The sequence below is a fragment of the Falco cherrug genome, chromosome 15, assembly GCF_023634085.1.
Source record: "Falco cherrug isolate bFalChe1 chromosome 15, bFalChe1.pri, whole genome shotgun sequence".
NCBI classification, from domain to species: domain Eukaryota; kingdom Metazoa; phylum Chordata; class Aves; order Falconiformes; family Falconidae; genus Falco; species Falco cherrug.
In genome coordinates, this window is record NC_073711.1 from 12,707,062 (window position 1) to 12,729,673 (window position 22,612).

Sequence of the window (22,612 nt, forward strand, 5' to 3'; positions counted from 1 at the left end):
GCCCTTCCCTTTTCTCCGGGGGACAACACACAGACAAAGCTGACGGGTGCGGGCCCAGGAAGGAAAATACAAAGCAGAGCCCCTCACCCAGCATCGGCACCCCTTCAGCACTGGGCAGGGCCGAAGCACAAAGCCCACAGGGGATCTCGGTACAGGGGCACCCCTGCTAAATGCGCCGCCATTCACTTCCCTCTGCCAGTAAAGGCACAGCGCCACGGGCCTTATCAACGCGCTTTTATCAGAAAGCGGTGACCTTCGCAGCAGGCTTGCTGACCATGGTCCTTCCTGCCCAACAACCTGCACTACACCCAATCGCCACACAAGCACCACTTTCCTGCCGGCACATCCAGTAATTTTTAATTGTGTAGAAATTCCACTGACAGGTACCAACCAGCACAAAAGCATTTATTGCCAAAAGTACAGAAAACTAGGCCCACCTTCAGAAGTGGAAACATACCTAATTTAAACACAAACTCCAGCGAGCAACAGGAGGAACTGCAGTCTCTCAGAATGCTGCAGCTCCTTCTGAGGACAGCTCTTCATTAAACCATCTCTGTAAGGACCTGAATAAAGGCTTATGAAGTCTCAGCTGAACACGGTCAAGTTACACCTAAGTACTGGAGAGCTCAGCGGTGGAGTCACACAGTGCTTACATCCCTCGAGGACATCCATTTGGGTCACTCACCAGTCTGCATGCACTTACAAAGAACAAAGAGCACGTACTTCCTCCACAAATTGCATCCAGTCTCCCAGACTGGAGCGGGTGAATTCCAGTCAGACACTGCAAGGACTGGCTTTTTTTATTGCAAGAAAAGAAACAAAACCAGATTGTAATTTGAGACCAGGATCCCCGACAATCTCTGTTTTCTATGGAGATTTCAGGTTAATCCTTTGAAGTCCTTCAATCAAAAGTGATCCGAAAACTGCGCTCTTGCTCTTTGCGGCGGCTCTCACAAACCTTTGTCACCTCTTCAACCTTTCTCTGCAACACAGCTGTGGGAGACACAAGCGATTAAATTCACAATCACCCTAGAACACAACTCTGCACAGTTTAGCCTGCATAGGGAGAAAAGCATTTTAATTTTGCCAGTCACTCAGATTTGACAGCGCACAAAGGAGGACAAAACCCAGTACAAAGCACTCTCCATATGCAAAGGAGAGTGTCTAAAAAGTATTCTGAAGCATTCAGGGACTGGCAGGCAGAACTGCAAGAGTCCTGGGACATGTACTTGAATTTTTTTTTAAATGCAGGTTTTTTGTAGTTTCAGGGCGCTGTATCGGAGAGCAGAGCAAAACCTCCCTGAACAGGACCTGCAAGCTGATCTGCAGCTTGAGAAAAAGAAATTGTTCTATATACCAGTTTCCCCTATCCACCACCTGCACTTGCTTTGAATTATGCAAATTACCCGTGAACCACACAATATGTTAGAAGTTTATACCTATTTTCTTGCAGGGTATCACACAGCCATAACAAGCTTGTCACGGTAAATACAGAAAAGACAGTACAGTTGACCAGAAGAGCTGCTGAGCACAGCCACAGAGGAGCCACAACACACATAATCTATTATTTGCAGATCACCGATTTGGAAATATGTAAGCTGCCAATTCGTCATCAACTTTAAACACAGCAGGCACCAGAATATACAAATTACCTTGGCACAAGCTGAAGCCATTTCTATTTTCATTGCATGAAAGCTTATCAGAAACTATTCAACAGGGCTATGGCATTATGTCAGCCTGCAGCTTGGAGACAGACACACCAGGTTAGCTTTTGTTTTGCGCAGCATGTCAAACCCAGTATCTTCCAGTAATGTATTAAGCAACACATTTCAGTTTGTCACTTCTCAAAAAATTCACCATGCAGAAATGATTGTGGCATAAAATGGCCGTCTGCTTCACTAACTCACTGATCTCTGTCGCTCAAATCGGAGTTCAGTTGTAACTACGAAGGAAAAGTCTTTCTGGTTCTTTCAGGAAGAGGGACAGGGTCAGGACAAGCCTTTGGTCCACACACTCCTTTCACTTGTGGAAACAGCACCACCCTGCGTCCACGTGCAGAAACAAGAGTAACTACACTACCAAGTTTTCACTATCAAGCGCATCTTCCGCTCTGCACTACATCACAAGTTACTGCTACTGTCAAATTTCCACGCTGCGGAGTTACTGCGCCTGCAGATACACATGTGCCGCTCAGTCTTACCTGCATCTGGCTTTCAGTGGCCGAGGGGATGATGGTAACGTTATGCATACACACACACACACACACACACACACCCTCCACCTCACCAACTTTCATATTCCAAAGGGAAACCCACCAACATTTTAGAAGCTGCAACATTTAACCTTAGTTTGGTAGAACAAAGCATAACATTTCCAAGTCCTCTGCTTTGCAATGATGCATTTCAAGCTGGGCTTTTTTGTACGACATTAGCAGCTGCCAGGAATTACTTCTCAGCAAAGGCCCTGAACGTGCATCGGGAGAATTCAAGCACAGAAGGGGCAGTGTCATTGAAGGTGAGGAGGAGGAGAATCCTCGGGGAACTACAGCAATTCATTTCTGTTCAAGAAACACTCACTACATGCTTTCTCTTTACAGTCCCAAAAAGCAGCAAGACAACTCTCACCTGAATTCTGGTCAATCCACTGCAAGGAATCCATGTGCGCATTCAAAATTTTACAGATCTGCTGAAGCTGAGCAGAAACAGAAGGTGACAGTCATTTGTTACACTACATGGAAACTAAGAGCAGTAAGGCAGCTTGCCCACCCCTGCCGTTGGAACGTGACGCAGTCCAATTCCTCATATGTACAGCTCCACTAACTGAGCAGCCGCCTTCCCATGCAACGACTGCATTGCTTTGCTTCTCCTTACCAGCAAGAAAACAGACTGCTTTAGAGTATGTGCTTGTGGCTTAGGCTGCTTCCAATTCAGACCTAGGAACCACCACCACATTAAGCTCCTTAGGATGGAGCTGGCAAAAGTAAAAAGGAATGGGATAAAACTCAGTCTGCAGTAACAATGGGGAATTCTTACGGGAAAAAAAAGTTTCTCAGTAAAGCTACAAGGACAATCATGATCAATTTAACACCTATCAGAAAGAGCTGGTAATTCAGATCTTGTTTCCATGAGGATACAAAAGTAGTATTACAGAAATGCATCAGCAGCTACAGAGGGCCTTCTGAACAAAATTTAGGTTGCCAAAAGAAAGACGCAAGTGGCGGAGCAGGTAGCGGGAGCAGCCTTAAGAAATGCCTCTGAAACAAGCTGTAGTCTAGGCAAAAACTAGACAACAAGCAAATTACCAGAGTTCATACCACAATGGGATACTCTGAAAACTCACATAGTTATGTGAGTCAGCCTGGCTTGTGCTGCGTTATAATGCAAGTTTTACCAGAAGAGAACCAACCCACGGACAAAACAAAACACCCTGCTCCAAGGCTGAAACCACAAGCAGCAGACTATCCACAAGTGGACAAAGAGTTAGCAGTAGTTTAAATAATCTCTCCCTTCTATACAACACACAAAAAAAGAAAGCTTGCATTTACCGGGTCATTCGTGTCTGCCGGGCCTCCTGATGTATTCAGGTGTTCAATGACATCCTTCAGATCTTGTGCCATACGCTTCAACTGAGCATCAATATTTTCAGCCAGTTTATAGCTGCAAAATGCATGGGAACCAAGGTCAGAATATTAAAAGTGAACTTTGGAAGATCTACTCCCAGTCACACCAGTTCTGGGCAATCAGAATTAGCTTCCGCATCTTCCAACCTGGGCTGGCTTATACATGGGAACAGCACCCTGAGAGGCATTCTACAACACAGATGAACTAACTCCTAACATGTTTCTCTCTTGACAGATACATGGAGAGAGACAAGCGGTACTGTGGAGTGCTTTCTGGAAGGTTTTGTCAGATTCAAAGAACCAGCTGGTCTGGATTTTTCAAGACTTGTATTTCTTGGACCACACAAAGGGTACTTTTAATTACCATGCTACGATTCAAGCCTTGGGGTTTACATGGACACCTGAGCCACATGGTGCATTCTGCTCTTTCCACTTCTATCACTAAATAATCATTACTTTTCAGAGCTTACGCCAAAACTGGTAACCTTTTCCCACACAGCTGATTACACCAACACCCAAAGACATTTTCATGCAGATTCAAGGGCTTCCAGTCACAATCCCCATTTCTAATGTTTAAAACCTAAAGTTGCCATGCATAAAACAGGATTACGTGTTTGAATAAGGCCACTGAGAGTTCAATATTGTCATGTGTCCCAGCTCCACTTCTTGCTGATTGATCATCGCCACATTAGCCTGCTCATCTCATGGTCAAAGCTCATTTTTGTCTTACGTCCTCTCCCGTTCTTCATCCGCATGCTGCAAGTAGATAGTCCCACTCTGCTCCTTCACAGACTCCTCCAGAGGGGTCAACAAGTCTTCAAGCTCTTTCTGCTGTGACAGAATGAAGTCCAGTTCCTGATCCAGTCTGGAAAAGAGAAAATGTTACTCTACCCCCACTTAGGCGTTATACACGTCCTAGATATGCCATACCACAACGCAAGAAGATGCAAAAAAGAAAGAAAAACATCTCAGGTGTTCATAGTCTCCTACCTCTTCTGATCAAGCTTCACTTTCTCTACTTCTCTGTGTAATGAAGTAATCTGGAAACAGAAGACACCCAATTACACTACAAAAATTCAAGGGACAACCCATAAAAGAGGAGTGGTGGAACTGAGAAAGTCAGCACCATAAAAAACATTGACTAGGAACAGTTACATGAAGATTCACAGACCAGAACTGAATAATGGAGGTTGGGCTTTGAAAGCTCCACCCTAAGGTAACTCGTTACCACAGAGTAAACTCACATAAACAGATTTCCAACCTTCAATGCCTAAAGACCAGAACAGACACGGAGTGAGTTTTTCAAAGGATTCAGAGATAATTCTATTTGAAAAACAGAAAAAAGAAGAGAAAGTCTGACTTTCTGCATGTCACCTTACCTTCTCCCCATTCTCTATCAGCATCTGGTCCCAGGCATTAACTTGCGTAGCTTGATGGAGAAAGTGTTTCTCTTGGTCTTCCAGTTCCAGACTCCACTTGTTTATCAGACTCTCCAGCTGGGCATAAGTCATCACTGGGGGCGCACTGACACAAAGCGCAAGGCAGCACAGAACACAAGATCAAAAGACAAAATAGAAACACAACAGCGCTCACTTCCCCTCCACCACCAGATACCACCATTAACACCGCCTCTTGTCCCAGTCAGGAAATAAGTCAGCTGTACCCAAACACTCACCTGGTGGTTGTGGTGGTGGTTATGGCAGCTGTAGAAGTCACAGCTCCAATAGCACCAGTCGTAGTTAATGGCTTAAGATTCAAAGCAAAGCCAGAAGCAGAAGTGGTGCCTGAAAGAAGAGGTTCAAGTCAAGCAACAGAAGTGGCCAGCAGCCACTACCCAGGAAATCGAGAACAGGTCCCACACACACCTCTCAGCACAGAGCTGTATGAGATCAACTAGGTCCCTTTCCCTTTGAAGGGACAAAAAACAAATCCCACATCTCTCAGGAAGGGGAAAAAATGCACCTCGACACAAAAGCAGTAGACTGTAAACGCCTGGCTAGTAGTTCTAGTAAAACCAGGAACCTGCAACCTGCATTTAAACTGGGCATTATTCAAAGAAACACAGCGTTAGCCCACTCCTCTCAATCTCCTCACGTTTTAATATTAGACCTAGGAACCACCAGCACAGCCAGTCTCCTTCCAGCATCGCTGCAGAAGAGGCAATTTATGTCTTCACAAAGCTAAGAGCACCTGTCACATGGCAGTGGCAGCAGCCACATGGCACTTCGAGGCACTGAGCTCAAACACCTTGAGAGCTGAGCAGCAACCATGGCATCCCACTGAAAACTGGCTGGTAACTGCATCCAGAAAAAGACGCTCAGACCTGAACCCCAACACCGTGCAGCAGCAAATTCCACGGCAGGTTTTCACATGAGGGCTGCCACCTAAAGACAGCATCCATAGCTGCACTGCTTTTCTGGGGGTTGGTTTCTCAAGTTAATGATATCCAACGCTTTGCAATTTGTCCTATGGAAGAAACCGATGAATGGAGCAGCACTGCAACATAAACCATCTCTCCCTAACGCTCCCCACCAGTCGTTGGCCTCTCCCTTTCCCCATCAAGACACCTCTCCCTCGACTCCCCAGGCAAGTCTGCACCTACACAGGCAGGCCAAGAAAGAGCAGCTAATCCATTTACTTTACTTGCTGCAAACTACACCATCAAAGCGCACGGGCCTTCCTTCACCCAAACTCCCTTTGCTGCGGGGACAGGCTCTCAGAAGTTGTAGAGTTACTGTGCATTTGAGGAGATGGAAAAGGAGGATCAGAGGAAGAAAGACTGTGTTATTTTCAGCTACCGGAGGGCATTAGAAATTACAGCTGCTATGCTGCTACACTAGCGTGGCCCTTTACGACAGAGCACTGAAGGCAGGCTTCCTTCTCTTCAGCTACTTTCAGCACCTAGCTCTTACCAGTAGCAGTGCTTGTTGCGGCAGCTGTTGTTCCAGGAATTTTTAATCCAAACCCAAGCGTTCCAAGACTGCCTGTCCCAGTGGAAGGGGCACCAACTGGAAACGGAAGACAACACAGAGTTTGCAAAACCACTAAATGCAGTGCCCCTTTGGACAGCTCTGCCTGCTCACCCATCTCCACGTATGGTCTTTACTTCTATTAAACAGGACAGCTGTCGAGGTGGAGGATCATCCCGACACAACGTGAAAACAGGCAGGCTGAAGCTATAATACAGCCAGAATGCTCTGCAGTTCTTCCAGAAACTTTATCAACCCAGGTGCCAAGCTACTGTCATTTACCCATTTCCTGCCATAAATGTCTTTCAGCAAGAGGAAACTTGCCAGCTATTACGAGGGGAACTCACAAATGTACAGCTGCATCAAGACTTGTTTTTCACACACAGCACCTCCACTGCTCTTTAAGCAGCACTAACACCTCACGCAGAAGTCAAAAGGCAGACATAACCACACTCAAGGCACCGGGGTGTGGAAGTCGGCTGCTAAAACATCACTTGAAAGCTCAGTGGTGGCAATGCTCCCAGAGAGAGAAACAAACAATTCACATACAGCTAAAACTGCCCCATGCTGCTTCCTCACCCTGAATTTGAAGCGTGCTTTGGTTTGAACAAAAGCCTCCGCGCCTCACCATTGAAGGCAGTTTGCCAGAAATCACAAAGAGGGAAGGTGGCAAACAGCGACAAGAGCTGGCCCTTTGAGTTCTCCCATGTCACCCCAGCATCAGTATCTGCAGCTCCACCACTCACAGGCAGCACCAACCACGCTGCTTGTGTATTCCCCCAGCAGCTAAAACCCGTACGTTGTGACTTACGTGTGAGGCCTGTGGTGGTAGACGATGTCGGTGCTGAAGAACTCGCTATAGGCGCGAGCAACGTAGGCCCCGTCGAACCAAGAATCGAGGTTGTGGTGGTAGAGGCACTGGTAGCAGCTGTGGATGTTACTGCAAACAGAAAAAAGCATACCTCTTCTACAGCCAGACCGCAGCAAGCTCTCACCCATTTCAAAAGATTGTGCTGAACGCGCCATGCAGATCTGCCCAGCAACACCAGTTTTTTGATGGATGAAAGATGTAAAACTGTAGAAGAATGGCTGCAGAAGCGTGGCCACAGAATCCCTAAAGACCTGCACAATCCATTAGAATTGTGGTGAAGTTGTGCTGAAGTTAACAAGAAAGTGGCCTTGATCTATTCTTGAATCCTGAGACCAAGTAACTTTGTTGTACTACCAGGCCGTGGCTGTAACAAGCTGCAGCTGTTAGGGAAGACAGGTGCAAGGCCAAGGGAGATAGGGAGCGGAATGGGAATAAAGGGAGTAGCAAACCGCAAGGCTAAAACATAGCTAACGCAAACAGCTGCATGGATAGAATGCTTGTTCTAATCATGATAATTAGTGGTGTGAGAGCAGCGCGTGCTTAGGGGCTAATAACCAATTATATGTTTGCTTTGGGAACATGCTTGTGTATCGAGGCTATATAAGAAGCGTTAGAAGCTAATAAAGATGAGCAAGATGCATAACTCATATTGAGTAATTTCTCGACTCCGGCGGACCCCTCTCCCAACGTCAAACCAGTGTCCCTCTTATTCTACCTCAACCCTCTCTCTTCCAATGGGCCCTTTAAACCTGCCGCTCCCTTCCACTACGCTCCACCAACAAGTACAGGACAGAATTTGGCACGTGCGACACAATAAAAAAACCACGGTACTGACTCCAGCGGCTATATGAACTGCCACAGATTACTGGTGGCATTGCAAATTCACGGTGACAAACAGTTCTAGCCCGTTTCCAGACCCCAGTTCAGAAAACTGCTCCCAGAAGGACACCAGATTCGTTAAGTCTTCCGTAATTATCTCCTGTAATCACCTCCTACCTCCAAGTTTGGTTCCAAAGGACAGAGTGGGTCCCTGGCTGGTACTAGCGGTCAGCGTTGCTGCAGGCGCACTAGTGGCTGCTGTTGCTGCTGTTGAAGGCAATGTCCCAAAGTTTACACCTGGAACAAGTAGCACAAGGAAAAGACGAACCTTTCACTACAGAGACTCCGTAGTTTCCACTGGTAACAGCACTAGTCAAGTTTGAAGCAGTAAGAGCACAAAAAAGCCCCACAACAATACGCAGTGTAACAAATACTCCACGTTCTCCAGAAAACAAACTAGGGCTAACACGCTCCTTACCTCCAAAGACTTTCAACAATGATTCGTACACAGATGAACATCATCCCAGAGGCAACCACCTTCCCCCTGAGGCCTGTCACCATCACCACGTTATAACCATCCCCAACAAGTAAATAAAAAAAAAGCAAAACTGAACTTTTGCCGGATCCTGCACGAGTGGGCAAGCTCCTGCTGCTGGGAAGGTAAACAGTGCTTTATCGCAGAAATCAAGTGCTGGACCAAAGCGCCGTCCCGAGAAACTTTCCCTAAATACATGCTATGCTCAGCCAGACTGGCCTAGGGAAGACACAAACTCACTGGCTCGTTTAAACACATTGTCAGACTCAGTCAGTTCCTAAGAAAAAAATGGATTCAGGCACATCTGCTGGATACAAACGGATGTGGTTTTCTCTCTGCTGGCCTCAGAGAACAAATGATCAATACAAGTTCAAGAACACACGAGCTTGGAGGCATCTACTTCCCAAGAAAACACTGCACTAAAGGCTAAACAGCAATTGCTACTCGTCACCGATGACCCTGGAGAAGCGAATCAGAAGAACCACTGATCCCAGCCACTCCCCACATCTCCCACCAGCAGAAGCAGGAGGCTGCACAACCTCCACACCATCCCCGGTTGCCCTCCTCGCTGACAGCCTGCCTCGCTACAGCTGCCATTTCAAGCTGCAGCTCACCTGTGGACTGACCCCCAAGGCTGAAGGGGGTCGCTGACTGGGTGGCAGCTCCTAAGGTGGCAGCAGTGGTGGCAGCAGCTGCAGGTGCTGCTCCAAAGGTCAACCCTGTGGGCGCTGCTTGCGGAGCCGCAGTGCCGATGTTGAAGCCGGCCGTTCCGGCCTGAGCTGCAGTACCACTGGAAAAACTGAACCCTCCGGTCGTCCCAGACGGAGCGGTGGTCGTGGTGGTGGCGGCAGCAGTGGTGGCGGTGCCAGTGGATCCAAACACAAAGCCAGAAGGGGCTGCTGCTTGACTTGAGGGCGCACTGGCTGGTACAGAGCTACCAAACCCAAAGCCTGCTGTGATTCCTGTAGCCTGAGTGGCACTACTGCCTCCAAAGTTGAGTTTTGGGGCAGCTGTCCTAGAGAAAAAAAGGAAAGAAGCCGTTTTGGTGGAGGCTTACGTTCACCCAAGCACCCAGTCGGCTTTCTCACACATTCACTGGCAGCAGAAACCGCCTTTCAAGGAGGCGCGCGCTTTAACCAGGCTTATGTTGCAATTTTGACAAAGTCTGCATCTCAGCTCCTGTCACTGGCCATCCTCTTGTGAGGTCTCTTAAGCCTGACTCAGTGCTGCCTAAATACCCCCACCCACCCAGGCACCGCAACATATCTGGGGCGACGTCAGTGAAGTTGCTTCTTCTCTCAGCTCCTCAGCACCCTTGTCGCTTCCTCTACAGAAGACTCGTTTTTCACTCCCTTCTACCGCCAGCCCCCATCCGAGCTCCCTTCCCGCTGCTCCCATCTGGCAAGCTTCGACAGCAGCAGCTCTCAAGCATCGCCCCACAGCTCACAGCCTTGCCTAAGGACAAGCCGGGCACACTGGCTCCCACAGAAACACCCCGAGCGCTCCAGGGTCGCGCCTTCACGAGCGGCTTTACGCGCGGAGGCAGAGCTCTGCCGTCTCCCCGGCAGGCAGCGCCACGGGCCCGCTCAGGGGCCGAGGCAGCAGCCGCTCACGGCTCCGGCCCACCCGAGGGAGCCGGCGCTGGCAGGTCACAGGCCTCGCCCAGCGCCTGCCCAGCGCGCTCCCGCGGGGGGCCCAGGCACAAGGGCCGCAGCCCCGCTGCCCCGAGCCCGCCCGTGCCCCCGCGGCCGGGGCCGCTCGGCCCGGCCCACCCCACCCCCGCCCGGACCCCGGGCCCCTCACCCCAGCGGGAACACGTTTGCCGCCGGCGCCGCGGCGGCCGTGGCCGGCGTCCCGAAGCTGAAGCTGGCGGGCTGCGCGGCACCGCCCGGCCTGCTGAAGGAGAAGAGCCCGGCGGGCTGGCTGCTGGCGGGCGCCTGGGCCGCGCTGCCGAAGCTGAAGCCCGCCGAGGCGGCGGGCGTCGAGAAGGAGAAGCCGGTCGTGGCCGTGGTGGCGGCCGTCTTCGGCGTGCCCAGAGCGAAGCCGCCTCCCGCCGCGCCCGACCCGAAGTTGAACTGGTTCATGGCGGCCGCGCGGAGCGGGCAGCGGGGCCGCCGCCCTCAGCACAGCCGGGCCCGGCGGGGCCAGCGGCCACCCCCGCACACACCGCCCGCGCCCGCACACACCGCCACACCGCCGCGCGCGCGGGGATGACGCACGCCCGCGCCGCGCCCGCCCCTCTCCGCCACCGCCCAACCGCCGGCCGCGCCTCCCTGCCGCCGGCGGCCATTGGCCAGTCCTGCTGCCGGTCGCGGGCGGCCGGCCGGATTGGCTGGCGGGACCACGAGAGGCGCGGCGGGGCGGTGCCGGCCCGTTGCCGCGGGGACGGGGACGCGGCCGGGGCGGCTGTGGGCCGTGCGGCGGCACCGGGGCCGGAAAGCGGGGCCGCGCCGAGGCCGGCTTTCCCCGGCTCTTCCCGCTCGCCCTGGGCTCGGGGCTGGAGCTGGGGCTGCCCTGGGCCTGCCCGGAGCGAAGCGCGGAACCCGCCTGCTCAGCGCTGCCATACGTCAATCGACGAGCGGCTCGCAGGTTTTACCCCTCGTTAGTCAGGAGATGACTCTCCCGCGCAGGCCCTTCCCTTTTCTCCGGGGGACAACACACAGACAAAGCTGACGGGTGCGGGCCCAGGAAGGAAAATACAAAGCAGAGCCCCTCACCCAGCATCGGCACCCCTTCAGCACTGGGCAGGGCCGAAGCACAAAGCCCACAGGGGATCTCGGTACAGGGGCACCCCTGCTAAATGCGCCGCCATTCACTTCCCTCTGCCAGTAAAGGCACAGCGCCACGGGCCTTATCAACGCGCTTTTATCAGAAAGCGGTGACCTTCGCAGCAGGCTTGCTGACCATGGTCCTTCCTGCCCAACAACCTGCACTACACCCAATCGCCACACAAGCACCACTTTCCTGCCGGCACATCCAGTAATTTTTAATTGTGTAGAAATTCCACTGACAGGTACCAACCAGCACAAAAGCATTTATTGCCAGAAAGTACAGAAAACTAGGCCCACCTTCAGAAGTGGAAACATACCTAATTTAAACACAAACTCCAGCGAGCAACAGGAGGAACTGCAGTCTCTCAGAATGCTGCAGCTCCTTCTGAGGACAGCTCTTCATTAAACCATCTCTGTAAGGACCTGAATAAAGGCTTATGAAGTCTCAGCTGAACACGGTCAAGTTACACCTAAGTACTGGAGAGCTCAGCGGTGGAGTCACACAGTGCTTACATCCCTCGAGGACATCCGTTTGGGTCACTCACCAGTCTGCATGCACTTACAAAGAACAAAGAGCACGTACTTCCTCCACAAATTGCATCCAGTCTCCCAGACTGGAGCGGGTGAATTCCAGTCAGACACTGCAAGGACTGGCTTTTTTTATTGCAAGAAAAGAAACAAAACCAGATTGTAATTTGAGACCGGGATCTGTTTTCTATGGAGATTTCAGGTTAATCCTTTGAAGTCCTTCAATCAAAAGTGATCCGAAAACTGCGCTCTTGCTCTTTGCGGCGGCTCTCACAAACCTTTGTCACCTCTTCAACCTTTCTCTGCAACACAGCTGTGGGAGACACAAGCGATTAAATTCACAATCACCCTAGAACACAACCTGCACAGTCTCACAGATCTCTCTCACTCAAATCTGAGTTCATTTATACCTACATAGGAGAAGTCCTTCTGGTTCTCACAGGAAGGGAGAAAAGGTCAGTACAAGGCTTTGGTCCAAACACTCTTTTCACCTGTGGAACAGCACCATCCTGCATCCTCATTCAGCAAGTCCATTTAACTGTGGCAATGCCAGTCAGTGCTAACGTGAATAAAATGCCACACAGTGGCACATAATTGTGTAACAAGTCAGACTTGTTAATAGCCACTGTGTGGGTATGCCTAGATAAGATCACCAGCTTACTCTAATCCGTCCCGGAGGCGTTCCACAGAAAGCAAACTTGATAACTTCACCTACAGGACAGATGCCCTGGGTCTGGTTTAGGTGGAGAGTGTCGGTTTTTTTACATAGACAAAAAAGAATACCAAGGAATGTGTCGCTCGCAGGCCTAGTCAATGTACTAATAGCAAGGGCTACATGAAGGGTTACTTCAGAACTGCACTGTTTTTCCACCTGACCACTTAAGTACACACGGTAACAGGCATTCTCCTTCCCAAGAACCCCACAGAAACAGAGATACATTAATATTTTTTTAAAACTTCAATTTCTTAGCTTATTGCTTCTTTCTGGCTTGAAGGTGAACTGGAGCTTAACTGTATCTTTACATGTATGTCTCCCAGCAAAGAAAATGAATCATTATTAACTGATAAGACAATTTCGACAGTACAGATTACAGAGGAAATACCGCATCTCCCTTCTCGGAAAATGTAAAGGAAAGGGGTTGCTATTTCCACACACATTCTGTAAAGCTAGAATTCTGATGTCACAGGAGCTGCACCAGACTTCCCAATAGAGGCATGTTCAGCATGCAGAAGTTCGCATATATATTCTGGAAGAAAACCAAATTAAATCCCGAGCTGAAGCCAATAATACTATTTAAACATGCGTGGTAGAATGCCTGCTTTCACCCAAGAAGTACATTCTCATCAGACAGTGCAATTTGATGCTGGTGAGAGAGCAGCACTGCTTTATATTCTGCCATGCCCCCGTGTGGCTGCTAACATCAGTTAAAAACCAAACACGTTTATACTTCTCAGATCCCTCACAAAGAGGCATTCCCTGTGAGAAAAGCTCCCACTTTATCTTAGGTATTAGCATGGCACCATGTCTTAGATTCACCTTTAACTGATATACCAAGCAACAATAACTACACTACCAAGTTTTCACTATCAAGTGCATCTTCCGCTCTGCACTACATCACAAGTTACTGCTACTGTCAAATTTCCACACTGCGGAGTTACTGCGCCTGCAGATACACATGTGCCGCTCAGTCTTACCTGCATCTGGCTTTCAGTGGCCGAGGGGATGATGGTAACGTTATGCATACACACACACACACACACACACACCCTCCACCTCACCAACTTTCATATTCCAAAGGGAAACCCACCAACATTTTAGAAGCTGCAACATTTAACCTTAGTTTGGTAGAACAAAGCATAACATTTCCAAGTCCTCTGCTTTGCAATGATGCATTTCAAGCTGGGCTTTTTTGTAAGACATTAGCAGTTGCCAGGAATTACTTCTCAGCAAAGGCCCTGAACGTGCATCGGGAGAATTCAAGCACAAAAGGGGCAGTGTCATTGAAGGTGAGGAGGAGGAGAATCCTCGGGGAACTACAGCAATTCATTTCTGTTCAAGAAACACTCACTACATGCTTTCTCTTTACAGTCCCAAAAAGCAGCAAGACAACTCTCACCTGAATTCTGGTCAATCCACTGCAAGGAATCCATGTGTGCATTCAAAATTTTACAGATCTGCTGAAGCTGAGCAGAAACAGAAGGTGACAGTCATTTGTTACACTACATGGAAACTAAGAGCAGTAAGGCAGCTTGCCCACCCCTGCCGTTGGAACGTGACGCAGTCCAATTCCTCATATGTACAGCTCCACTAACTGAGCAGCCGCCTTCCCGTGCAACGACTGCATTGCTTTGCTTCTCCTTACCAGCAAGAAAACAGACTGCTTTAGAGTATGTGCTTGTGGCTTAGGCTGCTTCCAATTCAGACCTAGGAACCACCACCACATTAAGCTCCTTAGGATGGAGCTGGCCAAAGTAAAAAGGAATGGGATAAAACTCAGTCTGCAGTAACAATGGGGAATTCTTACGGGAAAAAAAAGTTTCTCAGTAAAGCTACAAGGACAATCATGATCAATTTAACACCTATCAGAAAGAGCTGGTAATTCAGATCTTGTTTCCATGAGGATACAAAAGTAGTATTACAGAAACGCATCAGCAGCTACAGAGGGCCTTCTGAACAAAATTTAGGTTGCCAAAAGAAAGACGCAAGTGGCGGAGCAGGTAGCGGGAGCAGCCTTAAGAAATGCCTCTGAAACAAGCTGTAGTCTAGGCAAAAACTAGACAACAAGCAAATTACCAGAGTTCATACCACAATGGGATACTCTGAAAACTCACATAGTTATGTGAGTCAGCCTGGCTTGTGCTGCGTTATAATGCAAGTTTTACCAGAAGAGAACCAACCCACGGACAAAACAAAACACCCTGCTCCAAGGCTGAAACCACAAGCAGCAGACTATCCACAAGTGGACAAAGAGTTAGCAGTAGTTTAAATAATCTCTCCCTTCTATACAACACACAAAAAAAGAAAGCTTGCATTTACCGGGTCGCTCGTGTCTGCCGGGCCTCTTGATGTATTCAAGTGCTCAGTGATGTCTTTCAGATCTTGTGCCATACGCTTCAACTGAGCATCAATATTTTCAGCCAGTTTATAGCTGCAAAATGCATGGGAACCAAGGTCAGAATATTAAAAGTGAACTTTGGAAGACCTGCTCCCAGTCACACCAACTTCTTATTACACTACTGCAATTAAAGACTTTGGGCTTATAAGGACACACATAGTGCATTCTGCTCTTTTCATTTCTATCACTAAATAATCATTACTTTTCAGAGCTTACACCAAAATCGGTAACCTTTTCCCACACAGCTGATTACACCAACACCCAAAGACATTTTCATGCAGATTCAAGGGCTTCCAGTCACAATCCCCATTTCTAATGCTTAAAACCTAAAGTTGCCATGCATAAAACAGGATTACATGTTTGAATAAGGCCACTGAGAGTTCAATATTGTCATGTGTCCCAGCTCCACTTCTTGCTGATTGATCATCGCCACATTAGCCTGCTCATCTCACGGTCAAAGCTCATTTTTGTCTTACGTCCTCTCCCGTTCTTCATCCGCGTGCTGCAAGTAGATAGTCCCACTCTGCTCCTTCACAGACTCCTCCAGAGGGGTCAACAAGTCTTCAAGCTCTTTCTGCTGTGACAGAATGAAGTCCAGTTCCTGATCCAGTCTGGAAAAGAGAAAACGTTACTCTACCCCCACTTAGGCGTTATACACGTCCTAGATCTGCCGTACCACAACACAAGAAGATGCAAAAAAGAAAGGAAAACATCTCAGGTGTTCATAGTCTCCTACCTCTTCTGATCAAGCTTCACTTTCTCTACTTCTCTGTGTAATGAAGTAATCTGGAAACAGAAGACACCCAATTACACTACAAAAATTCAAGAGACAACCCATAAAAGAGGAGTGGTGGAACTGAGAAAGTCAGCACCATAAAAAACATTGACTAGGAACAGTTACATGAAGATTCACAGACCAGAACTGAATAATGGAGGTTGGGCTTTGAAAGCTCCACCCTAAGGTAACTCGTTACCACAGAGTAAACTCACATAAACAGATTTCCAACCTTCAATGCCTAAAGACCAGAACAGACACGGAGTGAGTTTTTCAAAGGATTCAGAGATAATTCTATTTGAAAAACAGAAAAAAGAAGAGAAAGTCCCACTAGATGGCTTGCCGACTCCATAAAACTTAAAGCCTTTAAGGATCTAAGCAAGCAACATCAGGTTACACTGCATGTCACCTTACCTTCTCCCCATTCTCTATCAGCGTCTGGTCCCAGGCATTAACTTGCGTAGCTTGATGGAGAAAGTGTTTCTCTTGGTCTTCCAGTTCCAGACTCCACTTGTTTATCAGACTCTCCAGCTGGGCATAAGTCATCACTGGGGGCGCACTGACACAAAGCGCAAGGCAGCACAGAACACAAGATCAAAAGACAAAATAGAAACACAACAACGCTCACTTCCCCTCCACCACCAGATACCACCATTAACACCGCCTCTTGTCCCAGTCAGGAAATAAGTCAGCTGTACCCAAACACTCACCTGGTGGTTGTGGTGGTGGTTATGGCAGCTGTAGAAGTCACAGCTCCAATAGCACCAGTCGTAGTTAATGGCTTAAGATTCAAAGCAAAGCCAGAAGCAGAAGTGGTGCCTGAAAGAAGAGGTTCAAGTCAAGCAACAGAAGTGGCCAGCAGCCACTACCCAGGAAATCGAGAACAGGTCCCACACACACCTCTCAGCGCAGAGCTGTATGAGATCAACTAGGTCCCTTTCCCTTTGAAGGGACAAAAAACAAATCCCACATCTCTCAGGAAGGGGAAAAAATGCACCTCGACACAAAAGCAGTAGACTGTAAACGCCTGGCTAGTAGTTCTAGTAAAACCAGGAACCTGCAACCTGCATTTAAACTGGGCATTATTCAAAGAAACACAGCGTTAGCCCACTCCTCTCAATCTCCTCACGTTTTAATATTAGACCTAGGAACCACCAGCACAGCCAGTCTCCTTCCAGCATCGCTGCAGAAGAGGCAATTTCTATGTCTTCACAAAGCTAAGAGCACCTGTCACATGGCAGTGGCAGCAGCCACATGGCACTTCGAGGCACTGAGCTCAAACACCTTGAGAGCTGAGCAGCAACCATGGCATCCCACTGAAAACTGGCTGGTAACTGCATCCAGAAAAAGACGCTCAGACCTGAACCCCAACACCGTGCAGCAGCAAACTCCACGGCAGGTTTTCACATGAGGGCTGCCACTTAAAGACAGCATCCATAGCTGCACTGCTTTTCTGGGGGTTGGTTTCTCAAGTTAATGATATCCAACGCTTTGCAATTTGTCCTATGGAAGAAACCGATGAATGGAGCAGCACTGCAACATAAACCATCTCTCCCTAACGCTCCCCACCAGTCGGTGGCCTCTCCCTTTCCCCATCAAGACACCTCTCCCTCGACTCCCCAGGCAAGTCTGCACCTACACAGGCAGGCCAAGAAAGAGCAGCTAATCCATTTACTTTACTTGCTGCAAACTACACCATCAAAGCACACGGGCCTTCCTTCACCCAAACTCCCTTTGCTGCGGGGACAGGCTCTCAGAAGTTGTAGAGTTACTGTGCATTTGAGGAGATGGAAAAGGAGGATCAGAGGAAGAAAGACTGTGTTATTTTCAGCTACCGGAGGGCATTACAAATTACAGCTGCTATGCTGCTACACTAGCGTGGCCCTTTACGACAGAGCACTGAAGGCAGGCTTCCTTCTCTTCAGCTACTTTCAGCACCTAGCTCTTACCAGTAGCAGTGCTTGTTGCGGCAGCTGTTGTTCCAGGAATTTTTAATCCAAACCCAAGCGTTCCAAGACTGCCTGTCCCAGTGGAAGGGGCACCAACTGGAAACGGAAGACAACACAGAGTTTGCAAAACCACTAAATGCAGTGCCCCTTTGGACAGCTCTGCCTGCTCACCCATCTCCACGTATGGTCTTTACTTCTATTAAACAGGACAGCTGTCGAGGTGGAGGATCATCCCGACACAACGTGAAAACAGGCAGGCTGAAGCTATAATACAGCCAGAATGCTCTGCAGTTCTTCCAGAAACTTTATCAACCCAGGTGCCAAGCTACTGTCATTTACCCATTTCCTGCCATAAATGTCTTTCAGCAAGAGGAAACTTGCCAGCTATTACGAGGGGAACTCACAAATGTACAGCTGCATCAAGACTTGTTTTTCACACACAGCACCTCCACTGCTCTTTAAGCAGCACTAACACCTCACGCAGAAGTCAAAAGGCAGACATAACCACACTCAAGGCACCGGGGTGTGGAAGTCGGCTGCTAAAACATCACTTGAAAGCTCAGTGGTGGCAATGCTCCCAGAGAGAGAAACAAACAATTCACATACAGCTAAAACTGCCCCATGCTGCTTCCTCACCCTGAATTTGAAGCGTGCTTTGGTTTGAACAAAAGCCTCCGTGCCTCACCATTGAAGGCAGTTTGCCAGAAATCACAAAGAGGGAAGGTGGCAAACAGCGACAAGAGCTGGCCCTTTGAGTTCTCCCATGTCACCCCAGCATCAGTATCTGCAGCTCCACCACTCACAGGCAGCACCAACCACGCTGCTTGTGTATTCCCCCAGCAGCTAAAACCCGTACGTTGTGACTTACGTGTGAGGCCTGTGGTGGTAGACGATGTCGGTGCTGAAGAACTCGCTATAGGCGCGAGCAACGTAGGCCCCGTCGAACCAAGAATCGAGGTTGTGGTGGTAGAGGCACTGGTAGCAGCTGTGGATGTTACTGCAAACAGAAAAAAGCATACCTCTTCTACAGCCAGACCGCAGCAAGCTCTCACCCATTTCAAAAGATTGTGCTGAACGCGCCATGCAGATCTGCCCAGCAACACCAGTTTTTTGATGGATGAAAGATGTAAAACTGTAGAAGAATGGCTGCAGAAGCGTGGCCACAGAATCCCTAAAGACCTGCACAATCCATTAGAATTGTGGTGAAGTTGTGCTGAAGTTAACAAGAAAGTGGCCTTGATCTATTCTTGAATCCTGAGACCAAGTAACTTTGTTGTACTACCAGGCCGTGGCTGTAACAAGCTGCAGCTGTTAGGGAAGACAGGTGCAAGGCCAAGGGAGATAGGGAGCGGAATGGGAATAAAGGGAGTAGCAAACCGCAAGGCTAAAACATAGCTAACGCAAACAGCTGCATGGATAGAATGCTTGTTCTAATCATGATAATTAGTGGTGTGAGAGCAGCGCGTGCTTAGGGGCTAATAACCAATTATATGTTTGCTTTGGGAACATGCTTGTGTATCGAGGCTATATAAGAAGCGTTAGAAGCTAATAAAAGATGAGCAAGATGCATAACTCATATTGAGTAATTTCTCGACTCCGGCGGACCCCTCTCCCAACGTCAAACCAGTGTCCCTCTTATTCTACCTCAACCCTCTCTCTTCCAATGGGCCCTTTAAACCTGCCGCTCCCTTCCACTACGCTCCACCAACAAGTACAGGACAGAATTTGGCACGTGCGACACAATAAAAAAACCACGGTACTGACTCCAGCGGCTATATGAACTGCCACAGATTACTGGTGGCATTGCAAATTCACGGTGACAAACAGTTCTAGCCTGTTTCCAGACCCCAGTTCAGAAAACTGCTCCCAGAAGGACACCAGATTCGTTAAGTCTTCCGTAATTATCTCCTGTAATCACCTCCTACCTCCAAGTTTGGTTCCAAAGGACAGAGTGGGTCCCTGGCTGGTACTAGCGGTCAGCGTTGCTGCAGGCGCACTAGTGGCTGCTGTTGCTGCTGTTGAAGGCAATGTCCCAAAGTTTACACCTGGAACAAGTAGCACAAGGAAAAGACGAACCTTTCACTACAGAGACTCCGTAGTTTCCACTGGTAACAGCACTAGTCAAGTTTGAAGCAGTAAGAGCACAAAAAAGCCCCACAACAATACGCAGTGTAACAAATACTCCACGTTCTCCAGAAAACAAACTAGGGCTAACACGCTCCTTACCTCCAAAGACTTTCAACAATGATTCGTACACAGATGAACATCACCCTCATCCCAGAGGCAACCACCTTCCCCCTGAGGCCTGTCACCATCACCACGTTATAACCATCCCCAACAAGTAAATAAAAAAAAAAAGCAAACTGAACTTTTGCCGGATCCTGCGCAAGTGGGCAAGCTCCTGCTGCTGGGAAGGTAAACAGTGCTTTATCGCAGAAATCAAGTGCTGGACCAAAGCGCCGTCCCGAGAAACTTTCCCTAAATACATGCTATGCTCAGCCAGACTGGCCTAGGGAAGACACAAACTCACTGGCTCGTTTAAACACATTGTCAGACTCAGTCAGTTCCTAAGAAAAAAATGGATTCAGGCACATCTGCTGGATACAAACGGATGTGGTTTTCTCTCTGCTGGCCTCAGAGAACAAATGATCAATACAAGTTCAAGAACACACGAGCTTGGAGGCATCTACTTCCCAAGAAAACACTGCACTAAAGGCTAAACAGCAATTGCTACTCGTCACCGATGACCCTGGAGAAGCGAATCAGAAGAACCACTGATCCCAGCCACTCCCCACATCTCCCACCAGCAGAAGCAGGAGGCTGCACAACCTCCACACCATCCCCGGTTGCCCTCCTCGCTGACAGCCTGCCTCGCTACAGCTGCCATTTCAAGCTGCAGCTCACCTGTGGACTGACCCCCAAGGCTGAAGGGGGTCGCTGACTGGGTGGCAGCTCCTAAGGTGGCAGCAGTGGTGGCAGCAGCTGCAGGTGCTGCTCCAAAGGTCAACCCTGTGGGCGCTGCTTGCGGAGCCGCAGTGCCGATGTTGAAGCCGGCCGTTCCGGCCTGAGCTGCAGTACCACTGGAAAAACTGAACCCTCCGGTCGTCCCAGACGGAGCGGTGGTCGTGGTGGTGGCGGCAGCAGTGGTGGCGGTGCCAGTGGATCCAAACACAAAGCCAGAAGGGGCTGCTGCTTGACTTGAGGGCGCACTGGCTGGTACAGAGCTACCAAACCCAAAGCCTGCTGTGATTCCTGTAGCCTGAGTGGCACTACTGCCTCCAAAGTTGAGTTTTGGGGCAGCTGTCCTAGAGAAAAAAAGGAAAGAAGCCGTTTTGGTGGAGGCTTACGTTCACCCAAGCACCCAGTCGGCTTTCTCACACATTCACTGGCAGCAGAAACCGCCTTTCAAGGAGGCGCGCGCTTTAACCAGGCTTATGTTGCAATTTTGACAAAGTCTGCATCTCAGCTCCTGTCACTGGCCATCCTCTTGTGAGGTCTCTTAAGCCTGACTCAGTGCTGCCTAAATACCCCCACCCACCCAGGCACCGCAACATATCTGGGGCGACGTCAGTGAAGTTGCTTCTTCTCTCAGCTCCTCAGCACCCTTGTCGCTTCCTCTACAGAAGACTCGTTTTTCACTCCCTTCTACCGCCAGCCCCCATCCGAGCTCCCTTCCCGCTGCTCCCATCTGGCAAGCTTCGACAGCAGCAGCTCTCAAGCATCGCCCCACAGCTCACAGCCTTGCCTAAGGACAAGCCGGGCACACTGGCTCCCACAGAAACACCCCGAGCGCTCCAGGGTCGCGCCTTCACGAGCGGCTTTACGCGCGGAGGCAGAGCTCTGCCGTCTCCCCGGCAGGCAGCGCCACGGGCCCGCTCAGGGGCCGAGGCAGCAGCCGCTCACGGCTCCGGCCCACCCGAGGGAGCCGGCGCTGGCAGGTCACAGGCCTCGCCCAGCGCCTGCCCAGCGCGCTCCCGCGGGGGGCCCAGGCACAAGGGCCGCAGCCCCGCTGCCCCGAGCCCGCCCGTGCCCCCGCGGCCGGGGCCGCTCGGCCCGGCCCACCCCACCCCCGCCCGGACCCCGGGCCCCTCACCCCAGCGGGAACACGTTTGCCGCCGGCGCCGCGGCGGCCGTGGCCGGCGTCCCGAAGCTGAAGCTGGCGGGCTGCGCGGCACCGCCCGGCCTGCTGAAGGAGAAGAGCCCGGCGGGCTGGCTGCTGGCGGGCGCCTGGGCCGCGCTGCCGAAGCTGAAGCCCGCCGAGGCGGCGGGCGTCGAGAAGGAGAAGCCGGTCGTGGCCGTGGTGGCGGCCGTCTTCGGCGTGCCCAGAGCGAAGCCGCCTCCCGCCGCGCCCGACCCGAAGTTGAACTGGTTCATGGCGGCCGCGCGGAGCGGGCAGCGGGGCCGCCGCCCTCAGCACAGCCGGGCCCGGCGGGGCCAGCGGCCACCCCCGCACACACCGCCCGCGCCCGCACACACCGCCACACCGCCGCGCGCGCGGGGATGACGCACGCCCGCGCCGCGCCCGCCCCTCTCCGCCACCGCCCAACCGCCGGCCGCGCCTCCCTGCCGCCGGCGGCCATTGGCCAGTCCTGCTGCCGGTCGCGGCCGGCCGGCCGGATTGGCTGGCGGGACCACGAGAGGCGCGGCGGGGCGGTGCCGG

General features: G+C 50.4%; 2 protein-coding genes across 2 annotated transcripts; both read right to left on the reverse strand.

The window, feature by feature from the left end:
• Positions 1-384: 384 nt before the first annotated feature.
• Positions 385-11,032, reverse strand: LOC102050229 (nuclear pore glycoprotein p62). The gene is made up of 12 exons (XM_055727767.1): positions 10,617-11,032; positions 9,428-9,828; positions 8,456-8,575; positions 7,400-7,528; positions 6,532-6,627; positions 5,295-5,403; positions 4,999-5,143; positions 4,610-4,659; positions 4,350-4,484; positions 3,545-3,656; positions 2,625-2,691; positions 385-993 (listed from the first exon to the last, which is right to left on the reverse strand). Exons 1-12 carry the CDS (start codon positions 10,895-10,897, stop codon positions 902-904), a joined length of 1,737 nt encoding a protein of 578 aa, XP_055583742.1. The 5' UTR covers positions 10,898-11,032; the 3' UTR covers positions 385-901.
• A 795-nt stretch (positions 11,033-11,827) lies between these two features.
• Positions 11,828-22,462, reverse strand: LOC106631235 (nuclear pore glycoprotein p62-like). Its single transcript, XM_055727765.1, has 12 exons — positions 22,046-22,462; positions 20,857-21,257; positions 19,878-19,997; positions 18,821-18,949; positions 17,953-18,048; positions 16,714-16,822; positions 16,418-16,562; positions 15,965-16,014; positions 15,705-15,839; positions 15,150-15,261; positions 14,230-14,296; positions 11,828-12,425 (listed from the first exon to the last, which is right to left on the reverse strand). Exons 1-12 carry the CDS (start codon positions 22,324-22,326, stop codon positions 12,334-12,336), a joined length of 1,737 nt encoding a protein of 578 aa, XP_055583740.1. The 5' UTR covers positions 22,327-22,462; the 3' UTR covers positions 11,828-12,333.
• Positions 22,463-22,612: the final 150 nt, after the last annotated feature.